This window comes from Chenopodium album, chromosome 20 (assembly GCF_948465745.1).
Source record: "Chenopodium album chromosome 20, dcCheAlbu1.1, whole genome shotgun sequence".
In the NCBI taxonomy this organism is placed as follows: domain Eukaryota; kingdom Viridiplantae; phylum Streptophyta; class Magnoliopsida; order Caryophyllales; family Amaranthaceae; genus Chenopodium; species Chenopodium album.
This window is the reverse complement of record NC_137853.1, coordinates 9,185,923-9,210,251: the sequence shown is the minus strand read 5'-3', so window position 1 is coordinate 9,210,251 and position 24,329 is coordinate 9,185,923. Positions and strand designations below refer to the sequence as shown.

The following is a 24,329-nucleotide window of genomic DNA, read 5'->3' as shown; positions in this document are numbered from 1 at the left end:
TATTGAACTAGGACGAAAATCCATCCATGGAGTAATCACAAAAGGCAAGTTGAAATCGTCATCCCTTAGCTATAATAGTAGTATCTAATAAGGTAACTTGGTCCTTGAGAAGATTACTAATCAATGTGGAAAAAAAAATGTAAAGAAGAAAAAAATTATTGATCCAAAACAATATAATAACATTGAACAAATGTGATAAATGTCAGCCTAAAATTGATTATTATTAAAACTAATATAAATAATAGTAATTTCACGTAATTTGTTAATTTATAAAGAAAAAACAGCGAATAGAAGAAGAATCCATCGTTGGTCTAGTCTCCTCTCCGCCCATAGTAAAAAGAGCTTATCCTTGAAAACACGTAGGATTTGCGGCACACACTCACCCACACACCACAACACACCAATACAATTTGTCAACTCTTAATTTTCTCTCTCCTCTCCCTTTAAAAGGAGAAATAGGTGACTCCCTTAAAAGTCGCTTCTTTCCTTTCATTTACATTTTGCTTATTCTCCAAGAAAATATTTTCACTTTCTCTCTCCTCTTTTCTGTTTTCTCTCTCTTCTCAAGCTCTTATCATCTTTTACCAGCTATCATCTTCTGATTATAAGCCTATAAGGAGATAATTAACAACTCAATTTTTTCAAGAGAATTCATTTATCTCGTTTTTTTTTTGAAGATTAATTAAAATAAAAGTTGGTTAAAATGAAGGTGGTTTGGTCTCCTGATAATGCTTCTAAAGCTTATATTGATACCGTTAAATCTGTAAGTTTCTCTTTTCTTTTATTCTTTTGGTCTGATTTTTGGTTTTATTATTTGATCCTTTAACCCCTTGATAATTCTTTCTACTTCACTTTTTTTACTTTAAAAAAAAATTGAATAAAATTAGGTTTTGGGTTAATTCATTGAATAAAAACAAAAAAATTACGAGTAATTAAATATCTAATTGTATTTCTGCACCTGATTCGAAATTCAAGGTTTTTTTTGCTTTTATCAAGAAACGTGTAGAAGTTTTTTTTTTTTTTTTTTCTTTTGCTTTAAATTTCATTTTCTTATGAATTTTTGTGAATAATTTTCCGAAAAAATGAATTTCTGTGAACAGCTAACTAACTTTTTGTTACTTCCAATTGAAAACTACGAGTAACTTTTTATAATTAAAGTTTTAAACAAAACAAATATCAACATTATTATTCATTTACCTTCTTAAATATCTTTATTAAACAAAAAAAAAAAAAAAAAACACTTGTGAATCGGCTGTTATTCTCTCCGTCTTTAAATATTGTTCCTGTTTAAAAGTCTTAACGTGTTAATATTGTTTTGAAATGGCAGTGTGAATTGTACCAAGAATCAGGAGTAGCAGAACTAATATCAGCGATGGCAGCAGGATGGAATTCAAAGCTAATAGTAGAAACATGGTCAAATGGCAATTTTACCCCTCGAAGCATCGGGCTCGCAATCGCAGCCCGTCACACGAGCGGTCGTCACGTATGCATAGTACCCGACGACCGCTCTCGTTCCGATTACATGCAAGCGATGTCATCTGCCATACATGGCGTACCAACACCGGAGATTCTTGTCGGAGAACCAGAAGAAGTGATGTCGGAACTCGAAGGCGTTGACTTTTTTGTGGTGGATAGTCGAAGAAGAGACTTTTCGAGGTTCTTAAGGTTAGCAAGGTTAAGTAATCGAGGGGCAGTTTTGGTATGTAAAAATGCTGAGGTTAAAACGGCGTCGTCTGGGTTTAAGTGGAGAGGAGTTCTTGATGGAGGGAAATATCGTGTGGTACGCACTGCTTTTTTACCCGTAGGACCGGGGTTAGATATCGCACACGTGGCAGAATCTAACGGTGGCTCTGCTCCATCGACGAAGAAGAAGCGTTGGATTAGACATGTGGATCAGATTTCTGGTGAGGAACACGTCATCAGAACTACCTGAGATATTTATGTTTTTTATTTTGAAATATCTGACAAAACAAAAAAAAAAAAAAAGAAAAGAAAAAACTAGTATTCGTAATTTAGGGGAAAAAAAGGAATGTGTCTTTATTTTATTTAAATTTATTTAATTTTGGGAGTGGAAAAGGGGATATTGTTGACTAAGTAATAAATGTAAATATAAATGACTTTGTTGCTTCTGAGACATCCATGCAAATGTTTCAGAAGTATGTAGTTTATGATAATGTATGGTCAAATTGAGATTAGGCCATATCTTTGTACAGACTAATTTAAAATGAGTGATTATGAAGTTTTGTTCATAGACTTGTTGATGACAATTGGTTATGTTTCAAACATGTTACTCCCTCCGTCCCTAAATTACATTCCTCTTTGGAAATTTACACGGGAATTAAGGAGGGAAGAATAAGAGAAATAACAATAATTAGATTATGCAATGGAAGTACAAAAAGAGATTATTTATTACTCATGACAAGTCATCAATCCTTTGCAAAAAACAAGGACCAATCACATGCTCCTAATTAAAAAATTTTAACCAATCATATTCATTGTGATTTGGCACAAAGATTATGAGTGAGATTAGGTAAGGATGAGTGAGATAGCATTAAATATAAAACAGAAAAAGAGAGTTGATTTACTAAAAAAAACTTACCAAAAATAGAAAGGAGGAATGTAATTTTGGAATACCTAAAATAGAAAGGAGGAATGTAATTTAGGGACGGAGGGAGTATTACTTATTATTCGACATGCATGTTACAATTTGTTCCACGGTTTTAGGATGTAGTCATGAAGGTACTACTACTTATGTACGAAGTGTACTTTTGTATGTTCCGAAGAGTTATGTCACCCTAAGTAACGAAGTACTTTTTAGGCTTTTGATCAATGTGAGAACTATTATTATGAGCTTCATTATTTAGTTATATCGTGTTGGTTTTTTTTTTATCGTTTTAAAAAAAAAAAAAAGGGCTTACATCCTTGATGGAGTATATTATTTCAAGTGAGGCATTATGGTCACTCAGAATTCGAGTTATGCCTAACAGCCTAACTGTTTTCTTAATGGTCTTACACCAAATTTTGGAATTTTTTTGTCTTTAATTATTTGCTCTCAAAAGTGAATTTAATTGTAGAATTTACTTTATAATCCGATTGGGTAATTGCAATTAGGACACAATTAGAGCTGAGAGCAGCAGTTGCACGTAATGCTATATGGTTTGGCCAAATTAAAATGAAGGAATATTACTGAGAATATACGATATTATGTATTAAACGTGCGCAGTATAAATGCAACAATACTGAAATTACTGGGTGCATGCCAGTTCTTTATATCATGGCTTGTTTTGATAAAATAAAGTAAAAAGAATTGGGTTTAAAATTCAAAAATAAAGATTAAAGCATTGACAAGAGGGAGTGGAAAATAGGATTGTGGAAAATTTTGGCTAGATACGAACAAATTATTTCAATTTAAATTTGTTTTTTTTTCTATCTTTAACTCGTAGTAAGAAAATTAATTATATAATAATAAATTTAGATGAATTTAGACAAATAACATACAGAAAGTTTAATTAGTCAAAACCAATTGATATATTGATTATAACACCCAAACTAGTAAATTGAGCAGTGTGGTAGTGTTAGGATTTATGACGAGTTCCAATCCAGTCTAACTTTATTGATCAAATTTTATAATCAAAGTGAAAAGAAAGGATAAGAGAATCCTCACCCCTAAAAAACCCTAGTGGAAAGACCAAACTCTTAACACTAAACCAATGCCGTAGAATATAAATTGCTCCAAACGAATATACTTTTAAATGATCAAAAAAGAATTTACGTAGTATTATAACTTTTCATTTTAATAAGGCTGAATACGTAGAAATAATAGCTGAGATTATTAAAGTGTATTTTTCCTAATAAGAATGGTAATGGTAGGAATAGGGCAAAACAATGGAGCAAATGAGTGGCTAAATGTTGTTGAGTTGTTGTCGAGCTAAGCTAGAGAGCAAAGAATGGAGTGAGTGATGAGTGAGTAGCTTAGGTTGGCTGAGGAAATGGCTAGGTATTATTGTCGGCCTAGATGGTGTGATGTTGCGCAAGGGTGGTTGCGGAGATCCAGGATCTCGCGGCGTTACTAATGATATAAATTATTGTTTTCATGATTTCAGGTTAATTACATAAAAATATTTCTTACAATCAAGTTATAAAAAAAAGGTCATATGTATAAGTAATATAACTCAGATCATAATATCATATTAGTGCCATAAATAGATACTTATCTCCAATTCCATGATCTTAACAATTGCAAGTTTTTCTCAATTATAATTCACTATGAGTTTTTTTTTTTTTTCAAAGAGTAAATTCGACTCACTGGTTTATCTTTTTTTATTGATTGATATTTGCTTGATGACTTGTCTTATCCAATACACAATATATATATTCCAATTAATTTTCAAAGAGTAAACATTTCTTATCTCATGATGTCATCCCGAGTCATACTTCCTAAAAAAAATGATGTCATCCCGAGTGTATTACAAGTTCATGACTCTTTACAATTATGTTCCAAATTTCAAGTTCACGTATTAATTTTACACCATTACAAATCACTCATTTCAATTCATATCAATAATATATGAATTATGTTCCAAATTTCAAGTTTACGTATTAATTTTACACCATTTATGTAGAATTTGTACAAATCACTCAATTCAATTCACATCAATAATATATGAAAAAAAGTATTACTTCTTGTGAAATTATATTGATCGTATATATATTTCCTCAAAAAAAAAAAAAATATATTGATCGTATATGTAATAGAGAGAATATTACTCCGTGTCTGCATACCACTGATACTAGCGAGAAATGAGTCTAATGACCCCATCCATATGTATATGCCAAAAGACGACCATCATGATGTGTTGCCTCATTAGAGTCATTACTACGAAAACATGTAAAAGCATATTGTGGGTTAGATTATAAAAGTCGTGTTTGTGTTAGTTAATGCATACTACTAAGTACTAACTTATTACGAGTACAAGCTTACAACAAAATTATAGAAAACTCATTCCAAAGAAAAAACATTACAGTTGAATGTTCTTGTGGAAACATATTGCAACATTTTGGACAGACTGGACACACAAATTAAATGGAATATATTGACCTCCTTTTCACAGGGTCAAAAGATTGTGGAAAATGAAAATTAGAGTAATTTTCAGCCTTCTGAATTCTTATATCATTAAAAATTCTGAATTTAGTTAATGGATTTTGGCTTACCTTTTCCAGTACGTCATGAGTTCATAAAGTTACAAATGTCTTTAGACTTGAAGTATTCTCATTAAACACGGTTAAGGAAGGTTCAATACGCGTCAAAGTAGTAGAAATGTTGCTTTTACTCACGTATATTCTACCTTGGAAAGTGTTTTTTTTTTTTTTTACTTCATACGTCATTTTAAACTATGGTTTTTTTTTTTTTTCTTTTTTGTCCGAAAAAGTCATATTGTCATAATGTATACCACTATAACAAATACAAGTAAAATTATAATTCAATAAGAGAAATATTCAAATTTCTAATCTAATTTTACACAAACTCTTAGGACGTATTCTGATTGACTGAACTAAGCTGAGTTGAGCTGAACTGAAATAAACTTATTGGAGTTGAACTGAATATTTTATGAGAGAAGGAAATTAAGAACTAAACTGAACTGAACTAAACTGAACTTATTGAAACTGGTCTAAACTTATTGGAACTGAACTGAAGAGAACATGCCCTTAATATTTACCACTAAGCTAAGATTTCATTGACTTTTTTACTTTTTAATAAACCCTGAATTATGATATACAGTAGTAGTTAACATTTAACAATTGCCTTCAAAAGTGTAAAGAAAAGTTTTTAATTTGTCTGATAATGCTAACGAGGTAAAAAGTTTTTTGATCAACACATTATGCCCTATTTCTGCGTGTTGATAATAAAATAATTTTAACAGTCTTCGAAGAAATATGATAAACTAATTCTAAAATATTTATATATCCTTCACATATTGTAGATATATACAAGTATATATGAATACTAGGTGTGAAGCCCGTGCGACGCACGGGTTTATTTATTATTTAAGATTTGTGTCTTATTAAATACTAATAATAAAAAAAGGATTAGAAGACAATAGAATAGTTGGTAAGAGTTGTGTTTTGTGTTCATTTTGGATTTGGATTGCAAAAGATGAAATTTGTTAAAAAAGAAAAGAATGCTTTAATTTACATGTGTTTTACAAGCGTTAAAATATCAACTTTTTTAGAGTTGATTTCTTCGGGTCCAATCTTAATACTCTGAATTTCAAGTTTACCAATGGTGGCATTATCTAACTTCTTATTGCATTATAGTGATCATATATAAGAGGTATATTTATATAGAAAGAATATTATAAAAAATAAAATTATTGAAATAACATACCTCCATAAAGATTTCAATTCATCAACCTCGAAAATTTGAAGCTCAATATAAATTTTGGTTGATGCAGAAGTATTTAGATTAATTTTTCCTGTAAACAAAATGACAATGGCAAATTAGGTTATTCCTATTAAATACCATTGTTGAAGTAACAACTATACCAAAAGGCTTAGTAGAATCAGCAAGTAGGTCTTTTTGTCTTGAATAATCAGGAAATAAATTATCCCAAATCTTTAATTGGATTCGTTGTCCACTAACCATGATATCAAAATACAAATAATTTGCTAATAAATATAAAATTAATCAAATATAAATCTTAGTAAATCGTAATTGATAATAATAATAATATATACAAATATATTAAAATAATAATTACCATTTATCTTCAATTTCAATTGAATCTCCAATTTCGTTAACAACCATGCCAACCACATCTTGTAGGACAAAGTGATGTACGAAACAAAAAAAAATAATTAAAAAAAAATAGTTAAGCAAAAGATAACACTATAGAATTTTTTTTAAAATAAAAATAGAAAATCTGTAAAAATATATACCGAGGAGTGTAGCATTACTACGGAACTTATCTAAATGTTGCAATTGAACAAATTCAAATCTATGCAACGGAATTTTATTATTATCTGCAACGCCCTTGACAGTTGTATTTTGAAAAAATTGTATCATTATCTTGTTATCGCTCACAACACGATATTCATTCTTGTTAGGTACAACAGAAAAAAATCGAATTGTGTAAACTTATGCTTCAACCAGTTTAGAACGAAATTGTTGGACAAATTTTCCTTTGATTGAAGCATGGACATAATCACCCTACATATGCAAAAAATATTGTAAGTTAAAATGATATGGTAAGTTACACAATAAATTTTCAGAAAAGAATAATATATTATTATTAAAAATAAAATTAAAGGCATACCTTTTCGTCAATTAAAACTATGTCCAAACTAATCAAACTATTATGTTTCCGAAAGTTCTATATATCAAAAAGCCTTGATACGCGTACTTTAATTTTCCAATCATTTTTGGAAGAATTAAGTTCTCGAATCAACGAAGTAGACCTAAGAAAACAATGCAATGAAAAAAAATACGGAGTAGTTAAAAATAATATTATTTGTGAATACACCCATCTTGCACTGTACTGGTAATAAGAATGGTTTGAAAACACATTTTTACAATTATTTTAACTTCTTATTTCTCAATCAAATAACATAGTTGACCCCAAAAGAAAAATACATAGGATGATAGGAATAAGGAAAGCACGCTTCTCTTTTTAAACTTCACTTTACAATGCATCTCTATTTTGATCTAGAAGTAATTGAAAAGGGCCGGGCAGCGGTACAACATTAATCAACCATCAATTAGCATATAGGCAAGCTGAAAAACATTGATAAATAGCAACTATTACAACATACAAAAAAATAGTAAATCTTGGATGACAATAACAATGGTGATAAAAACAGAAGACTTAAAAAAGTGTAGTGATGCTTTTTTCATCCCACGACCTTACTTCCCCATGCAACCTCATCATATTCATTGTTAATTCATAAAAAAAAAAAAAAAAAAAAAAAAAAAAAAAAAAAAAGAGTTTAAGGAATTAGACGTACATTTTCTTAAAGCACAATATAAAGTCGTAAATTGCTTTGTATGAAGTATTGTGTGATTCTTTGGTGGTGCGTGGATTAAATTAATGCCCATTCATAATAATAACAAATCATATGCTAATTAAAACAACTCATATCTTTTTCCTAACTTAAATTTTATCTTTATTAAAATTGTAATCATTATTATATTTTTTTTTCTTAGAAATAATAATCATATGCATGTAGGTGAAAAGGATTAATTTTTAAAGGTTTTTTTTTTTTTTTTTTTTTGAGTACATAAAGATAGATGATAATTATCAATACTTTTATTTCTTTATTTATTTAAGAAAATACACTATTTATTTACATAAAGAATAATATGGAGTAATTTGCTTGTTAAACGCATGGAATCAGCATTAGATGGCAATTATTTAAGAGATAATTATAAAAATACGAAATAATAATGAATTTTTTTTTTGACAAGAAAATAATAATGAATGAACCATAGTCAACTACACTTACATGCGCTCAAGCAATCTAATACATGCAACGAAGTGAGTAATTTATGTAAATAGCAACTTTCCACAATAAGGAAGTTTCCAAGTGTCGACGCAAAAAGTGGTATAGTATGTGTCAATGTGTGTGTTATGTTTGATAATTTAAGTTTATTTTTTTTTTTAATTATGATAAACATTAATATGCACGTAGGATCAATTTGATGAATTGGATTGTTATTTTTCATCCTGACTTTTATAATTTTAATATTTTAATATTTTTTTTATGATAAACATTAACATGCACGTAGGATCAATTTGATGAATTGGATTGTTATTTTTCATCCTGACTTTTATAATTTTAATATTTTAATATTTTTTTTATGATAAACATTAACATGCACGTAGGATCAATTTGATGAATTGGATTGTTATTTTTCATCCTGACTTTTATAATTTTAATATTTTAATATTTTTTTAACCTATGTGGCACACATTAAATTCCAATCCTACCTTGCACATTTATGTGGCGCTCTATAATTTTTTTAAAATAACAAAATCCTACGTGGCTCTCTAAAAACGCGGGAAAAAACTCCCCTTTATATATATATATATATATATATATATATATATTAGATTAGATTAGATTCTGTAAAATTTCCTTCTTTAATCGAGCCATCCCCAAAAAAAAAAAAAAAAAAAATCAAGATCAACCCGAAAAATAAAGTGAAAAACACCTCATCAAAACGGAGTAAGACAAATAATCCAAACCGATGATCTTATTCTTTTATTCGAAATAGATAATGTTCTTAATCCTTTTTCTTTCACAACATATAATGTTCTTATTCTTTATCTTTTCATAATATAAATTGTTCTCATTCTACATAATTAACGGATTAATGCAACTTTGCGGGTTGCATCAAATGACAGAATACTACTTTTTCGAAATTGAAAGGGACTTTTGATGTTATGTAACATCTTACATCACCCTTTTATCAAATCAATCAAAATAGATAAAAAATGGTTGAGTAATTTTTGTTCTTTTGGAATACTACTCGTACAAACGACTGAAAAGAGTGGTAGGTGCACAATCACAGCTATAAAATTAGAGTGCATAAGAAAGCCGGCACCTATATATGAAAGTACAATTATAAATTCATTGAAAAATTCTTTCAGATATACAAATTGTCAACATCACCAACTCACCAAAAGCAATATATAACGAACCGACAGATTCCGTTATCAAAGATGAGATGAGAAGGAACTGGTAAATTAGTCAAAAGATCGTCGAATTCTGTTGTATTTATGTATGTTTCACAGCATCTAATTAAGAAAATAGACAGTTGGATGTTACGTAAAACCGTTAACCAAATATCAACCTCTTACCTAACATATTCAGTTATTCACAACGAAGAGAAAGTTTACCGAGCTCCTCCAATCATACCCTAAGAGGCAACTCCTTTTTTTCCGACCAGATACCGACAGATGTGGAAGTAATCTTAATGATCTAGCTAAGGCATCTTTAATTCACAAAGAGAAAGTGGGATCCCAGCTCACCTGTTTTAGTCCCAGCTACCTTTACTTTGACGGAGGGACTTCTTCTGTGACAAGACTTTTTTGTTCTGCAATCGTTTCTGCTCTGACTTGGCAGACCTTCAGCCATAGACAAGCAAACTTGATGTCAATGCATATGACAAAGAGACATCATAGAAGTTACAAAAAGCGAACAAAGAATCGCAAGTTGGAGAATATATAGATGGTTGAGAGTTCAAAATGAGGGTATGAAAGGAATCATACAATTGAGCTATTTTCTTCTTTTGTGCTTCTGTAGGTGCTGGAGGGACATACGCAGCAGCATCAATAATTGCCTGGGTTCAGTAAGTTAAAACAAGCATATAAGATAAGATTAAGTACACATAGATATCTTCTGAGCAAATCAAAAAGTGAGTGAAGAGCTACTAGGCAGAATTTGACAGATGAAATATCTTTGTGAAAATGAAGTTAAAGCACGATGGGCAACACTTCACCATTAAAATCCAATTGGTGGCCACCAATAAATGACAATTGTGTGTATGAAGGAAGAAATTTACTTCAGCTGAATTAATTGTAGCTTTCTCAACCCAACTAGGACATACGAGTACTTCACAATGAATCCTTAAACAAGAACATAAAAGAAGAACAGAAGAGGAAAAACAAAAAAAATAATTAATATACTTAACAAGAATAAAGGAGAAATGCAGATTTAAGTACCTGTAGTTTTGATAGGGCGTCTTCAATGTTACCCCTGACATACAGATAAACAATATTTAGAAATGTACGCAATGGAAAAGCTGAATTTTAAAATACGCAGCAAGGAATTTACTGTTGTGTCCGAGTCTTGGTGGAAGAAATCACAATCTCTCCGTCTTTGTTGATCCGGTTCTTCTCCTGCTCATCCAGAAGCATAATATGAGACACAAAATAATAACAATTGTTGTCAAGTGTTGCCAGATACTTATATTAGAAGAAACTCCATTCTCTAATTAAAACCAAAAAGTTGGAACCCAGGGGCTTTTTTCTCTTATTTCTCCATTGCCAGTTCATTATTACTAACTAGTTAAATATTCAGTCATCCATGTATTTAACATTCTTGTTCAAAGCAGAGGCTTGCATTGAATACAAAACTACAAAGGCCCTACTACAGCTATAAGGTTTCCAAACAATGACACTAATCGTTCAATATATGAACATAAGACAGAATAGACTTATTTATTACTCTGATAAAATAGGTTCAAGAAATTAATCAGGAGAACAAAGATGTCAAAGAATACAAATAACAAGGAGGCAAGATCCAAACCAGTTGCATAATCTTCTCTCTGATTCTTTCACTCAACCAAGTTGCCTTTTTCACATTGAAGCGCATGTCTACCTTAGTGTTTACTGCATAAAGAAGTTAAACAATGAACTATGACAGTATCTCAAAATGCTCACTACTAAATACAAAAAGGGACTTAACAAACCTTTGTTAACATTTTGACCTCCAGGCCCTCCACTTCTTGCGAAATTCATAGTCACATGCTCTACAGATACACAATGATACAAATTAGACAACTGTACATCAATTTATGTACTGATACTGCCCCATTATAAAAATAGATGATACAAACTAGCTGACTGTACATCAGTTTATGTTAAGATCAACTAGCTCAATGACAACTGCAAAAGGACAAACTAATACGGAGTATGTTATTGAAGAGCTCCTTTCCTCAAATGACTCACTGCCATTATCTAAAGTTTTGCAGCAGTAACTTAAAATTGAAATGATGATCAACAATCACCCTATGATTAAGAATAAAATAGCATTTCAGGAATTGAAAGGAAACTTATGAAAAGGCGTGAACTTCAAGAAAATACACTTGCTTTGCCTGATAATGGAACGGATATCTTAAATTCAAAGGGAGCAAGGCACACCAAGGCGCATAAGTCCTTGAAGCCTAGGCACAAGGCAAAGGTGCATGAATTTTGTAGGTGAGGCACACTTTATTTATAAATAAGTATATATTACTTTCCATTAAGCAAGTCTAAAAAAGGAATTAAGAAATATGGTGAAAGGGGATTCTTCCAATGGAAATTGGGACATGGGGTTTCTCTCTCCTCTAGAATTAAAGTGAACCTAACAGTCGCAAAGTCACATGATAAACTAACAAATTAGCCATTGACGGGTGCAATAAGCAACCTAGAAAAAAAACTCATAGGAGTGTGCCTTTTGTAGGTCTTTGCGCCTCACATAGCCAAGGTGTCAGGCCGCCAGCTCTCACGCCTCACTCCTCACCGTGCCTTGTGCCTAGGCACACTTTTCAAAACTAAGATGGAAATTAAGGACAATTATATAGATGAACCTACGTGGCAACAATTAGGTTGGAGACATAAAATGGACTCTTTATTTCCCCAATCTTAGAGCACATGCTTTCATTTCCACCTAATAGGTACTTGAAATTGGGCAAAGAGATCACAAAAAGGACTAAACGAGTAAGCAAAATGGAATTACGAGTAAAACTTGTTATCAATTCAAGAAACGTCAAACGTTTATTTACAATGACCAATGGCTGAACTAGTCCACAGGTCAAAAAATCCATGGCCTATAACAAAACTTTAGCAGCAGCATAACCTACTCGAGAGATACAAAGCTATTCTGTAACAAGCCCACAATTTTGAATAGAATGTCAGTTAAGGAACTGATAACAAGTTCATGTAAAGGCATAAAGTTTCTATAATACATTATAAAGGATAGAGATTGAGGACAGATTATAAGATAGATTATAAAGTCTGCTTAATTACAATGTAGCAACAATCAAGTTGTATGAGCATAATGTGGACCCTTATCTTACCAATGTGAGCTCCCCATGTACACTAAATCGGTATTCGGAATGGGGCTTAAAAGAAGTTTTTCTTAATAAAAAAAATTTGGATCGACAGCTTTGAAAAAAAAGACATAAGATAGTATTGAATCATGATATTCATAAGTAGATTGTGTTATCAATTCTTTAAAAAGCAAGATTTCATTTCAAATGCCCTAGAAGAAGAACTACGGAGTAGTTCATAAGCCAAAGGTCCAAAACCATTGTGCACAAAATCCTCAGAGATAACCATTCCCCGAAATATAGCAATACTACATTGATGCTTCAGAACCACCAAAGCCGACACTCAGAACAAAAAATCAGTGCATCCAGTTAAGTAATTACTAATTATTACAGCTTCGATAGAGCTATACAACAGATACATCACTTACATTATAATCAGAAAAACAATCAACAGTTCAACACCTATCCTCATTTTCAAATAACTGCATTGGCCTCCACTTATGATGTTACCCCAAACCAATTGCATAACCCTAAGTTCAAATTTCCAAACAAAAATTCATGCTAAACTAATCAATCAAACACTAAAAAGTATCAATTAAAGAACATTAAGTTCAAATTTCCAACCAAGCACACACTGTCAAATAAAGAACCCTATGTTCAAATTTCCTAACAAAAATTCATGCTAAACTAATCAATCACATGCTATCAATTCAAGAACCCTAAGTTCATATTCCTGTCAAAAAAATCTTACTAAACCAACAATCACATACTATGACAATTCGATTGTTACCCATTTCAATTCAACATTAAAAAAACCTAATTCTCAAACATCAAATTGCAAAAATCAAAAAAATGAGAATTACCAAGAGAGATTTTAGGAGGAGGCTCATTATCGGCGCAAGAAGCACGTTCTTCAGCTTCAACAAGAAGCTGCTGGACCTGAGAAAGACGAGCCGAAGCTTTCTTCCGAGCACCTCCGTACTCCGACGCCGCAGCACACCGGAAACCGCCGTTGCTGATGTGTCGGAAACCGGTGTAAGGGGAGCTTCTGAGAAACGCTAAGGCAGCGCGTTTCGTTGAAATTGCCCGAAACGCTGATTGTGAAACGCTGTTGAGGAGGATGTTTGTGGTCATTCTAATGGCTGCCATTTTCGTGAATTGTTGAGATTTTTAAGGTTCGAAACCCTAGATGATGATGATGTTGTAGTGATGATTAAGAACGGAATTTGAAGTTGAATTTGTTTGTGGATTTATAGATTTGTGGCGATTAGAGAGAGCATTATCTTGGGTAGAAATTCGAACTCAGAAAATCAGAAATGTGTTTCTTGAGTTTCATAATCATGTTGTAAAAAAAAAAAAAAAAAATACTGTAGTGATGTCCCAATAAATGAGTTGATAAAAACATTTGATCATTTTTGTTGATTTATTTATTACATATTGAGAAAAATATAATCATGTCTTTGTAAAATGTAAAATTTGTCTTAACTTACAATATTAAATTTTAATATATATTATTATACTTGTATATGATTAGAGATATATAAAGCTGAAACTATACATTGACAAGCGTAAAAGTCAAAATGTTGCAATTTAAAGAAAACAAAATAACAAAAATAAGCAAATAAAAAGAATAATAGAAAGTTTTTTAAAGTTACTTCTATTTTAATGAGGCAAGTAAATAAGACGAATGATCTAATCCAGAATCTAATGGCTAACATTTTGATTAAAACATAATTCGAGTGATACCCAATGAATGGTCTAATTTAGAGGCAACGACTAATGGCTAACGATTCAATACCATGAGGTTGCTGAGTTTGTTTGTGATATCTCTTCCTAAATTCATAGGCTGCTTGTCTGTTGCAATCAAGTTCAAGCACTAGGGCAACTGCTCACCATCATTAAAGAATGAGCATGTCCTTTAAATTTTTAAGAGAAAGACTAATGTATGGATGAACAACTAGAAGAGAGGTAAATTGTACTGATAGAGGAAATTGTTCACTACTTTTTTGCCAAAACAAAGAAAATTCTCAAACATGTTGAATCGAACTCTTCTATTATCACTTGATACTATCTACAAAGTAAATCTCCTCACAATTGTTCCTTACCAACTACATTGTCACTAATCAAAATCTTTTTCGAGATTACAAAGCACCCTCAACCTATTTCTAATACTTCGTAGTTCGTACAACCTCTCTCAACCTCAATCATCACCCAGATAAAGACACTAAATAAAATACTAAAGATCTTTAACAACGTGAATTTTGAATGACATAGGAAGTGATGCAATTTAAAATCCGCACTATATAAATGTGCTGCCCAATACATTGCCCAACCAGGACGTTTCATACAACAAAAGCATCACATTAGAAAGGCAAAGTGATAGGCTATACTCAGAACTCTCAAAACAGCAAGGATAGATACGCTTGCATGCCTAATAAATAGTATAGTAAGATTGTTAGAGACTACTAAAGTACTATGACATATATAGGTGCATTGTAGAGAAGATCCAAAGGTATACATATGCAATCAGATGCAGCTAGCGAGTCGCTTAACCCCTCATTCTCCCATTCAACCCACGATCTGTTGCCCTTCTCCCTGTCTGCTGCATATGAGCCGCTGCATTATTCCCACTGGGTACACTAGAGTGGTTCCCTTGACGCTGAGTAGAAGGAAGTGCCCAGCCCTGCCTGTATGTCTGTCCAGAGCTACCAGCTTCTGAATTACCTATAGGTCATAAGAGAGAAAAAAAAAGGGGGGTAAAAATCCAGTGAGAGGAGTTCTCACAAAGTCACAAGTACCTAATTAGAGGAACTGCTCATTCTAAGCATTTACAGTTAATAATGACATAATTATTACAGTTCTATGTTACGCTCATGTTAGCTGTGTCAGACAGAAAGCAAGAAGATTCCAAGTTGAACATCAACTGGAAATGAAAGTCTTGATATTCATTACAAAACCATGAAAAAATAGCCTCATAATATCCAGAAGTGGTTTTCAGGGTTTAAAAGGTGAAGCACAAACAATAAACAAGTTAAGAACCCTTAAGAGATCTGGGCACATAGAAAATACAAAGTATAAGAACCTTTTAAATTTTCATTATGTTTATTGAAAAATTAGAGCCTTTAGTGTCTTGGCTCCACCCAGCATGCACAGAGATCCTTCAACATAATGCAGGCCTAAACAAGAAATTTATAACCTTTTTTTTTTAACAAAACAACTAGCTACCTCCACAAGCACTAAAACACACATACTTTATAATCACTGAGATAAGTTTCCAGTGCTCTTACCTCCATCCAACCTCAGCCTACCACCAGTCAAATGCCTTCCAGAACTTCCCTCCCAAGCATTTTCAAAGCCATCGAGCTCATCTGTAACCAGTATACATTTTGGAGAATTTGTTAGCGATCATCTACTCCCACTTAGTATAAATCTACCTCATGGCATATTTAGAACAAACCTTCATTAAGGTTATGCAGTGTATGCCTTGTGTCCACTCTACCATCGGAATTAAGCTTCCTTGCAAGAGTATGCCCCTATACAGGCAGGAAAACATCACATATACAAGGTTGAATATCCAAAAACTGACATCCAACTTGTACTCTTATTTTAAACTGAGAAAAATACCTTGTTATGGAGCCCCCTTGAGATCCTGTGATTTGCTTGACCAGTTGTGCTATCAGCTTCTTTAAATTCTTCAAACATAACCTGTAAAGCATACACCAGAATATTGACAATTCAAGGAGTCGCACACATCAAAGCACATGTAGAGCATGCTTTTGACCCAATTAAAGAAAGGTACTTACCCCGTCACTCCCGGCCCTTTTGGTTGAAGATTTAGTATAATATGCTCCATTAGTACCACCATATGATACAGTAGAGCTCTGGAAGGTGTAGCATTGAGACTGAGATGGAGGCTGCAAGTAGTTCATCCTGCTGTTAACCTCGTTTCTGGGCTGGATGTGCTTATTTTTTCCATCTGCAACACAAGATAATTTTAAAAGTCAAAGTCATAACACAAAAAACTAGATAAATGAAAATACAAAAGCAGAAATCTACTAACCATCTGTTTCATCATCAGAAATCTCAATATAAGGCTCACTGGCCAATCTAGAATGCTTCCTGCGGTGATTGTCTTCAGTTTTCTTGGCACCATCTTCTTCATCATGCTCATCATCTGAATTCAACTCCTCAATCACAGGCCCCCTTCGTTTATTTGGCTGAGGTTCTTGCTGTTGTATAAACCCAGCTGGATGTGTACCAGTGAAAGGATTACCATTACCACCAAACAAGCCAGTCTCGAACATGCTTCCAAATGGGCTTCCAAATGGACGAGTGAAGAAAGGGTCATCAAATGGATCTCTTCCTCCAAAAACACTTGACAGCATACTCTGATGACCTCCCATACCACCAAACCCAGCTGACAGCATACTCTGATGACCTCCCATACCACCAAACCCAGCTGACAGCATACTCTGATGACCTCCCATACCACCAAACCCACCAAAGCCAGCAAAGGGGTCAAAGAAACTATTCCTGCCTCCCCTTCCGTCCATATCTCTATTGCCAATAGCTCCTTAAAAGCAAAAGGTAGAACTTCACCACCAAAATTTCATTTATTAAGATACAAAGTATAAAATTGTCTAAGCAGCAATTTTAAGATATTAGACATCACAAAATAAATAGGAAAATTTGTCTAGAAGGGACATATATGTTCACTTTTTTGTTTGGAAGGACCTTATAAATTTGAAGTGGTGAGAAAGTACCTTATAAGTCTACTTTGTTGTTTGGAGGGACCTTGAGGTTGGAATCCGGCCGTTAACTTTTTACCTCCGGCGTTGACCTCCCACGTGAATGTCACGTGACCTTAAAAATGACCCTCCCCTTACTTTTTTCCACGCCCCATTTCCCCTTTATTGACCAAATTTTTCCCCAAAATCTCTCTCCTCTCAAAATCGGGGGTTCAAAACCTTAAAACTTTCAATTCTCTATTCAAAATTCGACCAAATTCTTTCCATTACTTCAATTAAGTACTTTTCGCACCAGGAAAGATGTATGTTTGTGGTTGTTTTCTTCAATTTCCTTGTAATTGAAATAGTTTGCAAAATTAGGGTTTTTAATGTAATTGCTTCTCAAATTTTGTGATTGAAGCGTAATTTGGGGACTATATGGACTTCTCAAATTTTGTGGTTTTGTTTTTAAGCGTAATGAGCTGCTGTGAGAAGCTTTTGTGGACTTGGAAAGGGATAAGGAAGTAGATCTATGGTTTGGAACAACATCTTGAAGAGAGAGAATTTGGGAAAAAAAGGAAGAAATGGAGGGAAGCCGTGGAAAAAAGTAAGGGGAGGGTTATTTTTTAAGGTCACGTGTGAGGTCAACACCGGAGAAAAAAAGTCAATGGCCAAATTCCGACCTCAAGGTCCCCCAAACAACCAAATAGACTTATAAGGTCTTTTCTCACCACTTCAAATTTATAACGTCCTTCCAGACAAAAAGGTGAACAATATATGTCCCTTTTAGACAAATTTTCCAAATAAATATGCACACAGCATTACAGCAGTATGGTGAGATTGGTGACTATGGTCCTCAACAAACTAGGAACCACAATCCCTTTGGTTGATAACGACATAAAGATCTATAGCAGCACCATTAGATCTGTTTACAAGGCCGGATTCATATAAATGATTGAAAGAGCCTCATTATTTACTAGAAATAATTTTGCAATACGTAAACAGGCAAAATAGGGACATTGGTTAGATAACTGTTACAAATACCAATAATCCCTGTCATTCGACAATTTCAACACAATATCCATATCAAGAGATTTTCAAGTATATGGCAATCGAAGAGCTATTTCTACTGCCTACTTTTAATTCAACTGCAACAATATAAAATCTCACACTGTGTAATGATCATTGATCATTCTACTGAAAACGCAAACACACTGGGGTAACTTTGCTTTAGCATAATCATAATGTCCACACTGTAATGTGATCAACACCATCAATAAATATTCAAGGGTTATCTGTCAGGTAGGTAAACCAAAGATCATGACATCCTAAGTCTGAACCCACAGATACAGGCTTTAATTTTGAAACAATGACTCAGCTCTCGATATCAATTTATTAGATGATTTCATTGTCCAAAAGAAGCAACAGGGACAAATGATCTTCCAGCCATTAAATGATGCTAATAATGCTATAAAATTATAAATACAATTTTACTCAATGTGGCATTATTCTAATCTGAACAATACTTCATATTTGCTAGAGTACAGTAGAAAGATTCATGTGGCATTATCCTAACCCTAAATGCCTAGCTCTAACAAAACTTAAACATGCCCCAAAGATTAATCCATGTAACCAATAGCAAATAAAGCACTACCATCATGAAATCATGAACACGAGATATTTATCAAAAACAGAATAATAACTCATATTCAGCACAACATTGATTCACACTCTCATCTAAGGAGCACTATCTATATCATTCCCCTGATCCCCTCCTTTCTCAACAACAATTGTCATAAATTTATCGCTGTTTTCTGGATAATTTAATCCATAATGTTTCCAGTAGGAATAGTATCCCAAGTCAGAACATTTTCTACAACTTCCATCCCTTAATCCAATGGGGGAGGTATATCTTCTTAAGCAATCCCACGAAATAGGTAAGTAAATTTATCATCAGTAACCAAAAAGCTTGACATTTCAAGCTAAAGGACAATAGAGCATAAAATCCAGCCGGAAAGGAATACACACTAGGTGTAAACATCTTTCACCTATTGGAAAGGCTTAAAAATATATACGAACATGAGTACATCACAACTCACGCCTTCACTTTAAGTAATACAATAGTAAACTCTTGAGACTAATTAATATACCTTCAGCTTTTCAATATATCTTTGGATGCCGTATAGCCGGTGCTTATTAACCCTTGGTAAAATTATTGCTCTCTCCATCTAGATTCTGTTTTCATGCTGTCCCACCCTCTCATAGTTGAAGGGGAATTTGGTGTTAAATACTTGAATATAGCCTAGACTAGTCTAGGTTGTTAACTTGTTATGTAAATATTTGGTTAAATATAGTTATTAGCTTAGCTCTTATCTTCTATGAAGAACCTTGTAATTATCCCTTATACTTATATTACTTAGTTATGTATCTTGTTAATCCAAGTAGCCTATATAAAAGCAATCTCAATCAATGAAATACTAAAGCTTTTCTACTCATGTTATATTCTCAATCTTAATCCGACGTTTGATTTGTAATGTCGGGTATAAGAAGAGGAATATTAAAAAAATAATAATAATAAATAAAGCCCTTTATCCCACCAATTACCTAGGGATTTAGGGAGGAATCGGGTTAAAAATTGTTCCCAAAATGATGAAGGTGATTCAATACATTTGATAAACATCCCATTTTAATCCCATCTCATACCAAACAAGGAACATGGATTAAATTAAGTCTCCATGAAAAAATCCCTATCCTTGATCCTACCTTCATTTTTATCCTTATCCTTATCCCCATCTCAAACCAAATGCCGCGAAAAGAGCTTCCATGAGTTCATTATACAAATAATATGTCCAATACAATAGGACTCCTGATCCCCTATTCACCCTTCTATTTAAGTTAGACAACTGAGGTGATATTTAAAATCTAATAATAATCCACTTATATAGTATGAAATGTATTGCAAATTTCCTACCATTCTAAAACTATTCAGGCAACTAATCCTAAGGCAGATAGAATTATTATTTTTCTTCAAAAAGGATGGATCAATGAAAGAGCAAATCTAACATCCAAAAGATACCTCCTTTAACTAATACTTTAAAAGATAACATGGCAGAGATGTAATTATCAACCCAATGCCTCTCACAGATTATGCAACTTCAACACAAAAGCAAAACACCAATTTTCATCATCCAAAGCTTAATCACAAATTACTACCTCACAACAAAATAAAAAAGCAAACAACAATAATATCAATCAAATATTAGTATCACAAAATCTCGAAACTTCATTAACACCAGAAAGCGAAAAATATATACAGAATTCGAATTCATTCATTAACAAGTTGAGATGCAGGAAGACGAAAAGCATGAACAAAATTAAACAATAGATAACCCAATTACATAAACAAAATTCAAGCAATCCAAATATTTAACCAATTAAACCTTCAACAATCATCATCAAAATCAAAATCCCACGAAAATAAAATCATCAGAGTTGGCAATATCAAATACGAGAGATACTGGAATCAAAATCAACAATCAGAATGATTCACAAAATATGAAATAGAATCATAAAAAATCAAGGGAATTAATGAAATACCTCAGAATTGGATAGAAAGATGAAAATAACTTGAAAAGGGGATAACGAAACCCTAAGCAGCGAAGCAAAAGGATGATTAGAAATGGGTTGAGAAAGAAAAAATACAGAGGATTTTAACTAAAAAGGCAAAATGATTCCAGATATTTAGGTGCGAATCAGGTTTTATAATTCAAACCGCTTGTTACACCGCAACATAGAGGTATAGGGAAACTTCTAGCACAACCCTTTTTTTTTTTTTACGGATTTTTCTTTTTTATTACTCCGTAATGCTACCGACCTACAGTCTACACTCTCTAGTATCCGTTTCAAATTAGTTAACGCGTTATAATTTACAAAATCTAATATATTAATTTTTAAAGATATGTGTCATTTAATTTGGAGCAGAAGAAGAAGAATTACAGTTGAAGATACCAAAACAGTTTTAACTACACTAGGTGTTTAGGGTATTTTTACCCCGCCATGTGGCCTAATCGGAGGGCGACACGTGTCAGCCCAAGGATAGTCCAAAGTGGACCATTCCCCGCTTGACACGTGTCATCCCAGATATTTGGGAAAATGTCGGCCTTCAGGCCCAAATCCCGAGAAAGCCGTAGATCGGCGCAGCCCACCAATGATTAGGGTTTGATACCCTAATCAGGGGCACAATTCCCAATGACCCTATAAATAGGGAGATTCCCCTCTCTTGGAGGGCAGGTTCACATTTTTGAAGGTATTCATTGAAAACCGTCCCTTTGATAGAGACAACTGAGCTTGGAATCCAAGCAGATCCCCACCTTAATTTCCGCACCTTTTACTCTACTTCAAGTTACTAACTTGAGCGTTGGAGGCGGAGCACCATCCAACCGGTGTCTCCGTTAATTTTGCAGGTACAGAGCCGGCAGGATCAGTCTTCGAGTTGTAACTCTCCCGAGGGACAAAAAACCCCAAAACATTTGGCGCCGTCTGTGGGGAGAGTACCTCAAGATGGTTCAAAACTCTGTACCGATTCTCAATTCTACCTCTCTACGTCCGGGTACCCAGACGGGTAACTTGGATGACTTGCAACCGGTTATTCAACCAATCGGGTACGAAATTCCCCAGCCTCCACCTCAGCCTCAGCCAGAGGTATTCACTGAGGAGGAGGATGAGGAGGAAGATAATGATGTTGAGACTTACATCTCTAGGGATGGATCTCTCATCTCTAAATCTATTCGTTCCAGGGATCAACTGGAGCGAAATGAAGACCAGGCGGGCCCAAGCAGGCGCCCACCTGGAAGGCCAGACGGGGAAACCCAGAAGGCCAAAGGTCAAGCCCCAGTCACCCGAGATGAGCTCATGAGATTCATGACCTCTTTCAAAGGTGAAATCAAGGCTATGATCAACAAAAACAAGGCAGGCTCTAGCAAGAGTCAGCCGGCTAAAAAGACTCCCACTTCTGGAAAGAAGAAGAAGCCGGTCAAGGACAGGCAGCCAACTCCTCATCCAAAGGAGAAGGCAGCCGCAACACTTGACTGGTCTAAGATTCTGATGCCCCGGCGACCCCAGCCGGAGGCACAAAATGCGTCTACCTTCGATGCACGACAAGTCATCGATCGAAGGAGGCGGCAGCAGTCTGAGTCAGCTTCCACTTCGAGCTTTCCAGACAGCTTCAAGCAAGCTTCTGCAAGGAACTTTGTGTCCTTGCATGAGAGTCGGACAGGCGGTAAAACCGTCAACACCGAACCTCAGCTGATGATAGGGTTTATACCATACGCACCCCAGGCGCAGTATGGGCAATATGGCCTCCAGTTCATGCAGCCACCTCCTTTTGGAGGTCAGGCGGCATATACTCCTGCCCAGCCTCTGGACTGGCAGCTTCGGCTAATGAGGCTAGGCGAACAGCCGTCTGCCTTTGCAGCCAATATAACCGAGGCGACTCAGCCGACCAAGGTTAAGAATGTTTTGGTGGGCACCTATGATGGTACCACCAACCCGGAAGACCACCTGATGGCATATACCAACCTCATGTGCTTACAGGGGTGGGACGATGCCACCTGGTGTCGTTGTTTCCCGGCTACACTGAAGGGCATTGCCCAGCAGTGGTTTGGCAACTTGCCAGCCGGTTCTGTTGATAGCTTCAAGAGGCTAGCCTTCTTGTTTGCTACCAACTTCTCAATGAACATTCCTGCCAAGAAAACGAGCCTTGATTTGAGCACCGTTAGGCAGGGTGAGAGAGAAGGGCTACGCGCCTATGTCAGGCGGTTCAACCTGGTTAGAATACAGATCCAGGGGCTGTCTGACGAGGTAGCATTCACAGACTTTTTCAAGGGTCTGAGAGACGGGTCGGCTTTTAAGTTCGACCTTGTCAGAAAAGGGGCATTTACGCTACAGGCGGCCCTAAGGGAGGCGGAAAGCTATATACAGGCTACCGACCTCTGCACGCCTGGTGGCCAGTCAGACTCCAAGAAGTCTGACAAACAGAGAGACAGCCGGCCAGCTCAGCCGGGTAATAAAAAAGAAAAGAGCGGAAAGAGAAAAGAAGTCTGGGCGGTCAGCGATACTGAGCAGCCGTCCCAGAAGAAGAAGAAAGAGATTAAACCGTACGTCCCCAAGTACGAGTTTAACAAAGACCGCAACTCCATCCTCATGGAGGTAAAGGACCGGCTGTCCATTGAGAAGCCGAATCCAATGAAGAGCTCTGTCCAGTCACGGAACAAAAATAAATATTGCCAGTTCCATGAGGAGGTTGGCCATGACACCAACGATTGCTTTAGTCTGCAGCGGACGTTGGACCGTCTGGCTGACAAAGGGTTTTTAAAGTCCTACATTTCTAAGTCCCCAGTCGGGGCAAAAAAGAAGAGCGAGGGGCACTCCTCCAAGGCTACCCAGCCGGCTAGTAGTTCGGATACGGATAAGGATCCGGTCTACACTATAGCAGGCGGATTTTCATGTGGTGGCCCTACCATCCGGGGCACCAAGAGCCATCTTCGAAAGATGGACAAGGATGATGATGAGCAGGCGTCTGCCTCCTCCACCTTCCCAGACGTCCTCATAACTGAGAAGGACAGGGGCAGCGTCCGCCGTCCGCACGACGACCCGGTCGTCATTGAATGTAAGGTTGCCAACCAGCTGGTTGGACGGATCCTTATTGACACCGGCAGCTCGTCGGACATCATCAGCCTCCGGTGCCTGCAGAAGCTGAAGTACAACTCCAGCAGCATGCATCCGGTTTCCCA

General features: G+C 34.9%; 3 protein-coding genes across 4 annotated transcripts; 1 reads left to right on the top strand and 2 right to left on the bottom strand.

Moving 5' to 3' along the window:
- Nucleotides 1–498: 498 nt before the first annotated feature.
- Nucleotides 499–2,239, top strand: LOC145598415 (uncharacterized). Its single transcript, XM_081654761.1, has 2 exons — nucleotides 499–763; nucleotides 1,328–2,239. The coding sequence occupies exons 1-2, from the start codon at nucleotides 704–706 to the stop codon at nucleotides 1,931–1,933; spliced, it is 666 nt and encodes a 221-aa protein (XP_081510887.1). The 5' UTR covers nucleotides 499–703; the 3' UTR covers nucleotides 1,934–2,239.
- Nucleotides 2,240–9,576: 7,337 nt separating this feature from the next.
- Nucleotides 9,577–14,164, bottom strand: LOC145598310 (putative uncharacterized protein YOL114C). Its single transcript, XM_081654648.1, has 7 exons — nucleotides 13,675–14,164; nucleotides 11,471–11,530; nucleotides 11,308–11,390; nucleotides 10,834–10,898; nucleotides 10,722–10,755; nucleotides 10,269–10,339; nucleotides 9,577–10,124 (listed from the first exon to the last, which is right to left on the bottom strand). Exons 1-7 carry the CDS (start codon nucleotides 13,958–13,960, stop codon nucleotides 10,034–10,036), a joined length of 690 nt encoding a protein of 229 aa, XP_081510774.1. The 5' UTR covers nucleotides 13,961–14,164; the 3' UTR covers nucleotides 9,577–10,033.
- A 932-nt stretch (nucleotides 14,165–15,096) lies between these two features.
- On the bottom strand, nucleotides 15,097–21,283 carry LOC145598444 (uncharacterized). 2 transcript variants are annotated; one of them, XM_081654795.1, is made up of 7 exons: nucleotides 21,136–21,283; nucleotides 16,872–17,384; nucleotides 16,615–16,787; nucleotides 16,436–16,516; nucleotides 16,269–16,344; nucleotides 16,099–16,179; nucleotides 15,097–15,535 (listed from the first exon to the last, which is right to left on the bottom strand). In XM_081654795.1, the coding sequence occupies exons 2-7, from the start codon at nucleotides 17,362–17,364 to the stop codon at nucleotides 15,360–15,362; spliced, it is 1,080 nt and encodes a 359-aa protein (XP_081510921.1). In that variant the 5' UTR covers nucleotides 17,365–17,384; nucleotides 21,136–21,283; the 3' UTR covers nucleotides 15,097–15,359. The 2 variants fall into 2 exon arrangements, with proteins under 2 accessions (XP_081510921.1, XP_081510922.1); XM_081654796.1 differs by having other exon boundaries at nucleotides 16,872–17,404; nucleotides 21,136–21,247.
- Nucleotides 21,284–24,329: the final 3,046 nt, after the last annotated feature.

What these genes read in the sequence shown, in the direction of transcription:
- LOC145598444 (XM_081654795.1), bottom strand. Translation starts at nt 17,364, where the DNA reads ATGGACGGAAGGGGAGGCAGGAATAGTTTCTTTGACCCCTTTGCTGGC. An exon ending in AAAGGGCCGGGAGTGACGGG is followed by an intron (nt 16,517 to 16,614) that starts GTAAGTACCTTT and finishes TATGCTTTACAG; the next exon opens with GTTATGTTTGAAGAATTTAA. An exon ending in CAAGGGGGCTCCATAACAAG is followed by an intron (nt 16,345 to 16,435) that starts GTATTTTTCTCA and finishes CTGCCTGTATAG; the next exon opens with GGGCATACTCTTGCAAGGAA.
- LOC145598310 (XM_081654648.1), bottom strand. Translation starts at nt 13,960, where the DNA reads ATGGCAGCCATTAGAATGACCACAAACATCCTCCTCAACAGCGTTTCA. An exon ending in TCCTCCTAAAATCTCTCTTG is followed by an intron (nt 11,531 to 13,674) that starts GTAATTCTCATT and finishes GTGTATCTGTAG; the next exon opens with AGCATGTGACTATGAATTTC. An exon ending in AGGTCAAAATGTTAACAAAG is followed by an intron (nt 11,391 to 11,470) that starts GTTTGTTAAGTC and finishes TTCTTTATGCAG; the next exon opens with TAAACACTAAGGTAGACATG.
- LOC145598415 (XM_081654761.1), top strand. Translation starts at nt 704, where the DNA reads ATGAAGGTGGTTTGGTCTCCTGATAATGCTTCTAAAGCTTATATTGAT. An exon ending in ATATTGATACCGTTAAATCT is followed by an intron (nt 764 to 1,327) that starts GTAAGTTTCTCT and finishes TTGAAATGGCAG; the next exon opens with TGTGAATTGTACCAAGAATC.